The sequence below is a fragment of the Mastigoproctus giganteus genome, chromosome 1, assembly GCF_048544385.1.
Source record: "Mastigoproctus giganteus isolate SK-2022 chromosome 1, ASM4854438v1, whole genome shotgun sequence".
Taxonomy (NCBI): domain Eukaryota; kingdom Metazoa; phylum Arthropoda; class Arachnida; order Uropygi; family Thelyphonidae; genus Mastigoproctus; species Mastigoproctus giganteus.
This window is the reverse complement of record NC_143575.1, coordinates 22370372-22383763: the sequence shown is the minus strand read 5'-3', so window position 1 is coordinate 22383763 and position 13392 is coordinate 22370372. Positions and strand designations below refer to the sequence as shown.

The following is a 13392-nucleotide window of genomic DNA, read 5'->3' as shown; positions in this document are numbered from 1 at the left end:
ATCTCCAGGTAATTCTCCAGTGGGGCAAAAACAACTCAGTTGATTTCAATCCTTCTAAAACTCAGTCCTATCTTATATCTTGCAAAAAGGATTCTTCAGCTCCTGTGCATCTCTTTGGTGACACTCCAATTTCTAGGCAAGATGATCTCTTTTGGGATTACCCTGACTTCTAATCTCTCTTGGCACAAACACATTACAAATATTGCTTCCTCTGCATCTAAAAAACTTGGTTTTCTCTTTGGCTCTTGGTGTTACTTTTCTTCCAAACAGCTGTTCACTCTGTACAAATCGTAAAACTGCCCTACCATGGAATATTGTTCCCACATCTAGGGCGGTGTCCCCACTTCTAGATTCCATTCAGAAGAGGGCAATTAAGTTAATTAATGACTCATCTCTAACAGAGTCTCTCCACTCTCTGTCTCATAGACTTTCTGTTTCTGCTGTATGCCTTTTTTACAGACGCTTCCATGGACACTATTCTTCTGAATTGACTTCTATAATTCCTGCTCTTTCTTTCAAAACAGTCCAAACACGTGCCACCACCAGCCAACATCCATTTACTGTCCAACTTCAAACTCACAGAACCAACTTTTCATCTTCCTCATTTATTCATTCAACTGCCAGTTTCTGGAACAACCTTTCTTCATATGTATTTCCTGAAAATTATAGTCTACAGAAGTTCAAGTCTAATGTCAACAAATATCTTCTTTCATCTTCCCAACCTCCAACCCATGCACGATACTAAGTACTATAAGTTCTCATGTTTGAGGTTTTCGTAAAAAAAAAAAAATTAAAATCCCTACTCACCTTTAAAAAATTGTTAAATATGGTTTTCATCCTCAATTTGGATAAAGATAGCATTGGCATATCCTGCCTGGGAATACCACAATGTCTATTCTTGATTCCTATTAATATTCATTGACAATTCTGACAAGTTCTACTCGCTCACTCCACATAATCAAACAGCTAAATACTGATATTAACCTGATTCATCATGATAAAAAGTATGTTGAAGATAGCCACAAAATCCTTTATAGTGACCTAAATAAAATGATTCTTATCTAAAATTTTCCAGCTCTTGCATTAAAAATAATTCTTAGTCTACTATTTTTAAGCTTATAAGCTCACACTGCAATTGTATTCATTATATTTCATTGACCGTAACGTCAGAAACATACAGGAATATATGCTGCAAGGAAACCCATGTGCTATACTATATAAGGTAATAGGACAGCCTGTATGTGTCCTCTGTTATAGTACAGAAATTTTGCCACCTGTCACTCATTTGGAGAAGTCTGGGTTCAAGTCCCATTGATGACTGGAGGAATTTCTAAAGGTCTCTTCAATCGAAGCTGTAGTTGGCCAATCTAAGGATTCTTGTAGGAATGGAATCCTTTATTCCCCACTCCACTTTAAAAGCTCATCCTTTATATAAACTTGTGAGTTATTCCAGGTTTTTCAGCCATAATACATAATGGAGCAATATACGGTCCAAGTTGCTAATGCTCCTATTCTAGAAGCCTTACTACACCATTGTGAGAACATCTATATTGGATTACATTAAAACCCTCTGGTCCTCTTCATCTTCTACAGTGTTGAGTGTGCTACTCTCCAGTTGATAATTTAACTTTATCATAAATACATGTTCAATAATCTGTACAATTTTAAAATACCACTTTTATTTAAATAATTCAAAGTTTATAAAATTAGAAATCATGGTGAAGTATAGCTTGAGTTCAAATAGAATACTTACTTTCAACAACAGCTGCAGGAGATCGAGCCCATTTTCTAATACATTGTAAATGGAAGACATGATAACAATTGCAGCAGCTCCAAATTGAATCACGACACTGAACTGATTCACAACATACCATACATTCATATTCTGCAGTCTTTAACTGTTGCATTAGAAGATCTAAAGGAAAAAAAGTCACATGAATACATTAAGTTAAAAGTCAGACATCCTTCCAATACTATTCTCAAATTTGTGATTCAAAGATAAATGGTAACAGTACTGCCAAAAATATATGAGAAGAGCAGACTACAAGAGTTGTCAATAAATCATAACCTGATTTTAAAAGAAAGCTGTGTGTAATACAGTAAAATAAAATAACAGAACTTTGAATCTTTGTTTAAACGCCTTCACAATTAAAAAAGATTGTAAAGTTAAGTAGAAATGAACAATTCCATAATACAATATCCAGTTCCCTGTTTGCTAGAACTGAGGATATTCCACTGTGATGGCAGTCTAATGCATTGTACATTTCTTGTACAATGCATTATGCTGGAAAATGCTGGTCATGTTCAAATGGAACACGGAACCTGAAGAAGACATTTCTTGTAAAGACGTTCCTGGAAAAATGAGGTGCAGCTGCTTCTGAAATCCCCTTTACTCAAAAAGACATTTTAAGAGATTTTAAGGCATTCTACCAATAATATAAAATGAATGACAGCAAAATGAAAGTATTTAAGCAAATATCCTGCAGAAGTTTAGGATTAAAAGTAGTGAGATTTTGCCTTGAGGATTTTTTTTTTTTTTTTACTTATGTACTTATCTGCATAGATATATGCCAATTTCCGAATGAGAAGCAAAGAACAGAGAAGGCAGGATTCTGTTTAGTGAGAAATAACTAATGTACATGTATTTATTGTGATAAAAATTCCGAACAGATAATTCAGTTTGCAAGCAATCAGATCGCAAATGTTATGTACTTATGAGAGCATCCTTGGACTCAGGGGAGGTCCCCATGGACTGGAGATGTGCAAACGTATTCCCAATTCACAAAAGGGGGATCGAAGGGTGACAAGTAATTACAGACCTGTTAGTTTGACTTCTATTCCAGTGAAAATAATGGAGTCACTGGTTAAAGAGCATTGCAGGATCATTTAGACAAGACTGCAGCAATAATTCAGACACAGCATGGGTGTGTTAAGGGAAAGTCTTGTCTGACAAATTTGATAGGATATTATGATGTGGTTACAAAGGAACTGGATGCAAAAAATAATTTTGATATCATATATTTGGATTTCAGGAAAGCTTTTGACAACGTTGCGCATGGAAGACTGTTGTACAAATTGGAGCAGAATGGTATTAAGGGTAAACTGCTACAATGGATAAAAGGATGGTTGAGTGGGAGAAGACAGAGGGTGGTAATCAATGGGTGCTGCTCTTCGTGGACTAATGTTATTAGTGGAGTCCCACAGGGTTCGGTGTTGGGTCCACTGTTGTTTTGTATATTAATCAATGATATTGATGAATGTATATCAGGCTTAATGTCAAAGTTTGCAGATGATACAAAGGTTGGCAGGGTTGTTAATGACAGTAATGGCAGTGTGCTGCTGCAAAAGGATCTAGAAAATTTGGGCAGATGGGCTGAGAAGTGGCAACTGAAGTTTAACCTTGATAAATGCAAAGTACTGCATATGGGTAGAAGTAACCCCAGAGAAATGTACCAACTGTGTGGTACTACACTTAAGGTGGCAGAAAATGAAAAAGACCTGGGAGTAATTGTGCAGTCAGATATGAAGTTTTCTGAGTAGTGCAGACAGGCTGCCAGGACAGGTCATGGGGTTTTGTCAATGATATACAGGAATTTTGCTAACAGGGAAAAGGAGGTGATTGTCCCTCTGTATAAGGCAATGGTCAGACCATGCCTTGAGTACTGCATACAGGTCTGGAGGCCTCATTTTAGGAAGGATGTAGATTTGCTTGAGCGTGTACAGAGAAGGGCAACAAGACTTGTGAGGGGAATGAAGGGATCCTGTTACCAAGAGAGGCTTAAGTTCTGCAAATTACAGTGGCTGGAGACTAGGCAACTGCGAGGTGATCTGATTGAGGTGTATAAGGCCTTGAATGGGTTGAGCACACCGAATTCTGATGGGATCCTTCCACTTGTTCAGATTACGAACCTAAGGGGGCATAAATTCAAATTAAGAAAAGACAGATGTAGAATAGATGTGTGGAAATTTCCTTTAACCAGTGGATGGTTAATTGTTGGAACAAACTTCCATCTGTCATTGTGGAAGTTGATAGGTTAAATAAATTTAAGGAGGAACAGGACAGGCATTTGGAGGAAATGGTGTGATTTTTTTTTTTTTTTTTGGCTGATGCTGCATAAGCTCATACACTTTCTTTCTTGCATCACATGCCACCACTACTACTACTACTACTGAAGAGTTCAATTGTTCGAGAGACATTAGCAACTACGTCACGATGCTAGGATTATAAAGAATACAAAAAGACTCGCATGGTTGTATACTAATGATAGAAATATAGTTAATAAATTTAAAGTATTGGTTAAATCAGAAATGTTTGCACAGTATGAAAACAGAAACATGTCATACAGGATGCAGAATTTGAATATGGTAAATAGAGTGTGCACTGGAAAGACTGACACAACAAGAAGGAAAAGGGGTTATGCTTTATATATTCTATTGTGATAAGTATACTCAGATGGTTTGATTAACAGTTCAGACTAAAAAAGTTATATACAGTACTTAATAGTTTAATTGTTAGAGAGAAGGGGTCCTATTGTCCTATCCTTGTTTCATGAGGACAGAGAAAACAGATTTGTTTTTTTTTTTTTTTTTTTTTTAGGAGCATTAGCAACTAAGGCCATATTGCTCCAGGGATATGCGGTGGTCATTCCCTGACCTTTCCACATCCTCCATATTTGGTGGTCACGGGCTCGAAACCCAGTTTAACCAAGAAGCATGTGCTACGCACTGCTGCTCCTGCCCACCTGGCTATGGAGGCGCCCAGAGGGAACAGAACCAGGGTATGTCAGCTAAGAGCAAAAGTTACTGATATCTGAGAAAAATTCTTTTATGAGCACAAAGATTGATGTGGTTATACATGGAAGTATAAAATAAGAAAGGCATATATAAAATAAAAAAATAAAATAAAATAAGTAAAATAAGAAAGGCACCTGGGGTGGATGGGATCTATCTAGTTATATTAAAGGTGGTGGCAAAGGAAGTAAGCAAACCCTTAGCCGTAATTATGAGAGCATCCTTGAACTCAGGGAAGATCCCCATGGACTGGAGATGTGCAAATGTATTCCCAAAGGGGGATTGAAGGGTGACATGAGTAATTGCAGACCAGTTAGTTTAACTTCTATTCCGGGTAAAATAATGGAGTCACTGGTTAAAGATGCACTGCAGGATCATCTAGACAAGACTGCAGCAATAATTCAGACAAAGCATGGGCTTGTTAAGGGAAAGTCTTGTCTGACAAATTTGATTGGATATTATTATGTGGTTACAAAGGAACTGGATGCAAAAAATAATTTTGATATCATATACTTGGATTTCACGAAAGCTTTTGACACACTGTTGCGCAGGGAAGACTACTCTTCAAATTGGAGCAGAATGGTATTAAGGGTAAGTTGCTACAATGGATAAAAGGATGGTTGAGTGGGAGAAGATAGAGGGTGGTAATCAATGGGTGCTGCTCTTCTTGGACTAATGTTATTAGTGGAGTCCCAAAGGGTTCAGTGTTGGGTCCACTGTTGTTTTGTATATTTATCAATGATATTGATGAAGGTATATCAGGCTTAGTGTCGAACTTTGTAGATGGTACAAAGGTTGGCAGGGTTGTTAATGACAGTAATGGCAGTGTGCCACTGCAACAGGATCTAGAAAATTTGGGCAGATGGGCTGAGAAGTGGCAACTGAAGTTTAACATTGACAAATGCAAAGTACTGCATATGGGTAGAAGTAACCACAGAGGAACGTACAAACTGTGTGGTAATACACTTAGGGTGGTAGAAAATGAAAAAGACCTGGGAGTAATTGTGCAGTCAGATATGAAGTTTCCTGAGCAATGCAGACAGGCTGCCAGGGCAGGTCATGGGGTTTTGTCAATGATATACAGGAATTTTGCTAGCAGGGAAAAGGAGGTGATTGTCCCTCTGTATAAGGCAATGGTCAGACCATGCCTTGAGTACTGCATACAGATCTGGAGGCCTCATTTTAGGAAGGATGTAGATTTGTTTGAGAATGTACAGAGAAGGGCAACAAGACTGGTGAGGGGAATGAAAGGATCCTCTTACCAAGAGAGACTTGAGGTCTGCAAATTGCAGTGGCTGGAGACTAGGCAACTGCAAGGTGATCTGATTGAGGTGTATAAGGCCTTGAATGGGTTGAGCACGTTGAATTCTGATGGGATTCTTCCACTTGTTCAGATTACGAACCTAAGGGGGGAGTATATATAGGAGGGAGTATATGATGAGAGCCTTGTCGATCAATTCAGCCCTGGAAAGATTGTGCGAGGCTCAAGTGGTAGAATTTTTTTCAGGATGGACTGTACTTGTTAACAGGAGAGATTGCTTCTACAGGGATGGGATACACTTAAATAGAAAGGGTGCAAGAATATTTGCTGATGCTATCAAGGCAGTGTTAGGTGGGTCGGAAAACTGCTAGCTTGGGGGGAGACAAAGACTAATAAATTAAAAGTAGCCACTGGCAGAGGTGAAAGAGATTCTTGCACTGCTTCTATTGGAATGAGCAGAAGCCTGAAAAACAAGATACAGGATATTTCAGAGACTGCTGGAAGTCACTGCGGTACAAGTAAACACATGGGTTGTGTTAGGGTAGCTAAGAATAGAAACAGGTGCATGTATACTTGCATGTACACCAATGCTAGGAGTTTAGTAAATAAATTTGATGAATTTGAGGTATTGCTCAAAACATCAAAGGCAGATATTGTTGGGATATCAGAGACGTGGTGTCACACAGATATAAGGAATGCAGAACTGGAATTTGAGGAGTACGTCTACAGAAAGAATAGACTGGATAGGAAGGGAGGAGGGGTTATGCTATTAGTTAAGAAACACATAAAATCCAAGGAAGTGAAGCCAGTCGACATCGATGGACATGGCAGTGGTCAGTTTGGTATGACATAAGCATAGGTAAATCAAAATTGAGAGTAGGAGTGTGCTATAGGCCTAATGACTCTGATGAGTATAATAAAAGCTTGGTTCCTTATATCGTGCGGACGTGCCTTTCTGCCGCTCTTGGAATAGAGAAGTTTTTTCTGATTTATTTTCTGCTTTATTAGTTTAAATTGACATATTAACTTATTTCTAGAGTAGCTTTATATTCCTATTTACGGTACTTAAAGTTAAAATAACTTAGATAGAGATTTTGTAGGTATTACTTAGTATCGGAAAGGGTATCAAATCCACGTGTTTACCGTTCATAAACGGCCGCCATTGTTACGTGAAAATTAATCAGTAAAATCTATTAATCTTGTCGAACTTCATTGGCAATTAAATTGTAATTTTAACTATACATATAACCACTTAGGTTACGGAACATAAATAATTAGTAAAAATAAATAATTAATACATAACTTGATACAGAAGTTATATAAAGGGATTTCGTAGATAACACTCGTTACTGAAGCGCGATACAGCATATCCGGAATTCGATAGCATTAGCTTTGTATAGTATAGTGCATAATATAATATTGTCAATTAATCAGTACATCTATTAATCTTGTTAAACTTCATTGTCAATTAAATTGTACTTTTAACTATATATATATAACGACTTAGAGTACAAACGTAACAAATAATTAATACATACTTGATACGGAAGTTATATAAAGGGAACTCGTAGATAACACTCGATACCGAAAAATAAATATAGCATTATAACTGTGTTAAGATACAAGTTTAAGGTTTTAATTTTGTTCTGAAATTGTAATTTTATTGACATTTAAATCGAAATCATGACTCTGACCAGAGCAGCAAAGCAAAAGGCTCAAGCTAATGGGAGTGCTGTGACTCAGGGGAGAACTGAGGGGGGCGGTTGCCCCCTGAATCACGGCCTTTTAAGATGCACTGTTTGCTTGATGTTTGCGGAGCAATCGGGTACGGGACATGATACTGCCATGGGGGATGTCTTTGTGTGTGCACGATGCAAGGAGTGCAAGGAAATTAGGCGACAACTCGGCGTTGTTATGGGCCTATATGAGACCTTGAAGGACAGGGTGGATGCCCTCGAAGGAAATAAATTGAGGGGCCCATCAAGCTCTCAGCTGCCCACATCAACACCAGAGCTTGGACTTGGTCATCTTGCAACACAGAGGCAGCCCCCAAGGCAGAATACGCTGGTCCAACAGGAACTAGTAGTTGTTGGTGACTCTATTGTCAGGGAAACGGGGAACATGCTTTGTAAAAAGGATAGGTGGAACAGGACCAGGGTATGTCTGCCAGGGGCAAAGGTTGATGACGTTGTAGAGCAGATATCATCTTTTAAGGGCACAAAAGGTGATATAGTTGTACACGTTGGCACTAATGATATTAAGAGTAGGAGACCAGCGGAATTACTTAACAAGTACAGGTCACTGTTGAAAAAAAGCCGTGAAGTAGGGTTGAATTTGAAAGTGTCTGCAATTCTGCCCAGACACGATAGGAGGGAGTATATGATGAGAGCCTTGTCGATCAATTCGGCCCTGGAAAGACTGTGCAAGGCTCAAGGGGTAGAATTTTTTTCAGCCTGGACTGTACTTGTTAACAGGAGAGATTGCTTCTACAGGGATGGGATACACTTAAATAGAAAGGGTGCAAGAATATTTGCTGATGCTATCGAGGCAGTGTTAGGTGGGTCGGAAAACTGCTAGCTTGGGGGGAGACAAAGACTAATGGATTAACAGTAGCCACTGGCAGAGGTGAAAGAGATTCTTGCACTGCTTCTATTGGAATGAGCAGAAGCCTGAAAAACAAGATGCAGGATATTTCAGAGACTGCTGGAAGTCATTGCGGTACAAGTAAACACATGGGTTGTGTTAGGGTAGTTAAGAATAGAAACAGGTGCATGTATACTTGTGTGTACACTAATGCTAGGAGTTTAGTAAATAAATTTGATGAATTTGAGGTATTACTCAAAACATCAAAGGCAGATATTGTTGGGATATCAGAGACGTGGTGTCACACAGATATAAGGAATGCAGAACTGGAATTTGGGGAGTACAACGTCTACAGAAAGGATAGACAGGATAGGAAGGGAGGAGGGGTTATGCTATTAGTTAAAAAAACACATAAAATCCAAGGAAGTGAAGCCAGTTGACATCGCTGGACAGTGCAGTGTTGAGTCAGTTTGGTGTGACATAAGCATAGGTAAATCAAAATTGAGAGTAGGAGTGTGCTATAGGCCTAATGACTCTGATGAGTATAATAAGATACTGTACAGGGAAATAGAGTGGGCCAGTAAATCAGAGAGTCTTATAATGGGGGATTTTAATTTCCCAGATATTGACTGGAATTTATGGATTGGTCACTCACACAGTAGCAAGGCTTTTGTGGATTTATTGGATGATTGTTTTCTACACCAGCATGTTCGGGAGGCAACTAGAGGGAGTAATACTCTTGATCTGATTATCAGTAGTGATTCTTCATGCATTAAGAATCTGCAGATAAATGAACCAATAGGTGGCAGTGATCACGGTGTGCTGAAGTTGGATTTACTCAAAGAAGTAACTACCATTAGAGGTACAGGGAAGGGTTATTGCTTTCGTAAAGGCGACTACGATGTACTGAGACAGTATTTAAATTCGATACAGTGGGACCAACTGATGATGTTACCAACAGCGAATTCAAAATGGGAAGCATTCAAGGAACTAATCTTGGAAGCTACCAGGCTTTACATACCAACCAAGAAATATTGTTCAAGGTTCAGGCTTAAATGGTTGTCAGATGAACTAATGAGACATATGGCAGAGAAGAAAAATGCATGGGATACATACAAATTAATGGGTGACATGGAAGCCTATGATAGATATAAGTTGGTCTGTAACCAAGTCACAAAGGAGATTAGGCAGGCAAAGGCAGACTACGAAAAATCCTTGGCAAAGGATGCAAAGAAAAACAGAAAAGAGTTCTTTACCTATTTAAACTCAAGAAGGAAAGGGATGAATCAGATTGGTCCACTGGATGTTGATCGTTCAACAGTTGAGGATCCTGCTCAGGTGGCTAACAATCTAAACAAGTACTTTGCATCTACATTCACACATGAGGAGTTATTCAGGAAGGAATGTCGTAGGTGAAGTAAACATTGGCAGTGAGCTAGATGATTTTCTAATAACTGAGAGGAAAGTGGAGGAGAAATTGTTGAGGATAAACATAAAAAAGGCACCCGGGGTGGATGGGATCTATCCAGTTATATTAAAGGAGGCAAAGGAAGTAAGCAAATCCCTAGCCATAATTATGAGAGCTTCTTTGGAATCAGGGGAGGTACCCATAGACTGGAGATGTGCAAATGTAACCCCAATTCACAAAGGAGGATCAAAGGCTGACACAAGTAATTATAGACCTGTTAGTTTAACTTCGGTTCCAGGAAAATTAATGGAGGCACTGGTTAAAGAAGCACTGCAGGATCATCTAGACAAGAATTCAGTTATAGCTCAGACACAGCATGGTTTTGTTAAGGGCAGGTCTTGTCTGACCAATTTGATTGGATACTATGATGTAGTCACAAAAGAACTGGATGCAGGGAATAACTTGGACATTATATATTTGGATCTTAGAAAGGCTTTTGATACTGTTGCGCATGGAAGACTGCTGCACAAATTGGAGCAGCGTGGCATTGGAGGCAAATTGCTGCTATGGAAAAAGGGATGGTTGAGTGGCAGAAGACAGAGAGTGGTAATCAATGGACACTGCTCAACGTGGACAAATGTTATTAGTGGAGTTCCTCGGGGTTCAGTGTTGGGTCCATTGTTGTTTTCTGTATTTATAAATGATATTGATGATGGTATATCAAGCTTAATGTCCAAGTTTGCAGACGATACAAAGGTTGGCAGGATTGTTAAGGACACTACTGATGCTATGCTGCTGCAACAGGATCTGGAAAGGTTGAGCAGATGGGCTGAGAGGTGGCAAATGAAGTTTAACATTGACAAATGTAAAGTACTACATATGGGAAACAGTAACCCCAGATCAACGTATCAACTCTGTGGTACTACGCTGACAGTGGTAGAGAATGAAAAGGACCTGAGGGTAATTGTGCAGGCAGATATGAAGTTCTCTGAGCAGTGCAGACGAGCTGCAAGAGTAGCTCATGGTATCTTGTCAATGATATACAGGAATTTTTCTAGCAGGGATAGGGATGTGATTATTCCCTTGTATAAGGCATTGGTCAGGCCACACCTTGAGTACTGTATACAGGTCTGGAGGAATCATTTCAAGAAGGATGTAGAGCTGCTGGAACGAGTACAGAGAAGAGCAACAAGATTAGTGAATGGAACAAAGGGTTGCTCTTACGAAGAAAGGCTTAAGTTTTGCAAATTACAGAGTCTGGAGACTAGGCATCGGCGAGGTGATCTGATAGAGGTGTATAAGGCTTTGAATGGCTTGAGCATGCTCAATGCCGATAGGATTCTTCCTCTTGCTCAGAATAATCACCTGAGAGGGCATAAATTCAAATTGAGGAAGGATGGATGTGTGGAAATTTGCCTTTAGCCAGCGGGCAGTTGGTTTATGGAATAGACTTCCATCACTTGTTGTTGAAGTTGATAGCCTAAACAAATTTAAGGCTCAGCTGGACAGGTATTTCGAACGAACGGAGGGGTGAAATGGGAGTAGTGGTTGTGTTTTTTTTTTTTTTTTTTTTTTTGGCTGATGCTGAATAAGCTTGCTTTCTTGCATCATATGCCTCTACTAATGCTATTATAATGCATGCATTCCTGAACTCAGGTGAAGTTCCCATAGATTGGAAATGTGCAAGCGTCTCTCCAATTTACAAAGGTGGCTCCAGAATAAAATGAAATAATTAGACTTTTAAGTTTAACTTCTGTGAAAGGGAAAATTAAGAGTCCAAAGGCAGTATTACTAAAACATATAGACAGGTATGTAATTACACAAAAACATATGTATAGGCAAGAAGTTACACAAGGAACACAGCATGGGTTTATAAAATCCACCTCTTGTCCTACATTTTTAATTACAAAAGAAAAGAAAAATTGGAATAATAAAACTCTGAACTTTTATTTTTGGCTAATTTTTTCCCATATCAAATTGGACAATTAACTCTAGTAGAGTTGCATAGCAGTAATGCAAGTTATTAATAAGAATAAAAATGTATAATACTGAATATTTAACATAGGAAAAGTCCTATTAAATAAAACTGATAAATCAGGGACAATCCTGCCATTCTATTTTTTTGGTGAACAGAATTTCAACTGCTATAAATAACACTGTAGTCTTAATACTCAAGACAGAATGAACTTCCTCAATCAAACATTTCCTTCAGAAGGACTACTTTTAAACACCACCACCAAAAGGCAGAAAGTAATGTTATTCATTACTTAATATGCAAGACAATGGATAAAAAGTTTGCAATCAATCAGACAATCTGTTTCAAGACTTAATGACCTCCCAAGAGACAAGTGACTCCTGAAAATTAAACTTCGATATTTAATATGAAAAAAATGGTATTAAGGCCTACAAAATAAATCAGTAAATTAGGAAATTTTTGTATTATGTAGTTTGGCATCAAAAAAAAAAAAAAAAAAAAAACCAGCAGTGCTTTCAGTGATGTTATTCATTTAAAAGTAGTGCTTCTCAAGGATACCCATGCTTAATGAAGTTTATTCCAACTTGGTTATTAAGACTAAGTACATAATACCTGCCACTCATTTGGAGAAGTCTGGGCTCGATTCCCATTGACAACTAGAAGAATTTATAAATTAGTGTTCAATGAAGGCTGTCATTAGTTGCTCAGGCAGAGAAAGTAGGTTCAGCATCCCATACCCTGCAAATTATTCCAGGTTTTTCAGTCCGCACAACATGAAAATCAGTGCATGAACACACATTTCATTCTGGATCAAGTTTTTAGGCCTACCGTAATAGGCAAATTATCAAAACCAAGTACAAGACAGTTTTGAAGGAATCCCAAATGCTTTCAGGTTGATCCAATGTTGCACTCTGTAGCGCAGCGTTTCCCAAACTTTTTTTAGTGAGAACACTTACGAAATACAAATTTAGAGGGAGAAAAAGAACTGTTTGCTAATATTTTATTACATACGACGCACTGTGCATCAGGAACATCTTTATTTCCAACACACGTAAAGCCGATATTCAAATAACTGTCATTATATTTTCGTTTTGGTCTTTTATTAGTTGGTTCCTGTTTTTCACTTCGGATTTTTGGGGAACAAAAGGCTGCGAGATTGTTCATCCTCACTTTGAAGTGCGACAATATCATGTTCATTTTCATCAACCACTGTTGCACTACTAGAAGTACTTTGCTTCTTGTTTTAAAGTTCCTTTTTTAAACCACAAATCCATGGTCACATATTTTAATAATAATATTTCGAAATACTAATAATTAACAAAAAAAATTATATAATAATATTTCGAAATACTAATAATTAACAAAAAAAATTAT

At 38.1% G+C, this 13392-nt stretch overlaps 1 protein-coding gene across 3 annotated transcripts in view; it reads right to left on the bottom strand.

Annotated features, from left to right (window-relative positions):
- LOC150090631 (transcriptional repressor NF-X1-like) overlaps nucleotides 1-13392 on the bottom strand; it is a 164314-nt gene that overhangs the window by 125530 nt on the left and 25392 nt on the right. For all 3 annotated transcript variants that reach the window (XM_090371845.1, XM_090371861.1, XM_090371854.1), the window contains exon 3: nucleotides 1754-1915. In XM_090371845.1, the coding sequence (XP_090227971.1) occupies nucleotides 1754-1915 (162 nt within the window). The remainder of the gene's footprint in view (nucleotides 1-1753; nucleotides 1916-13392) is intronic.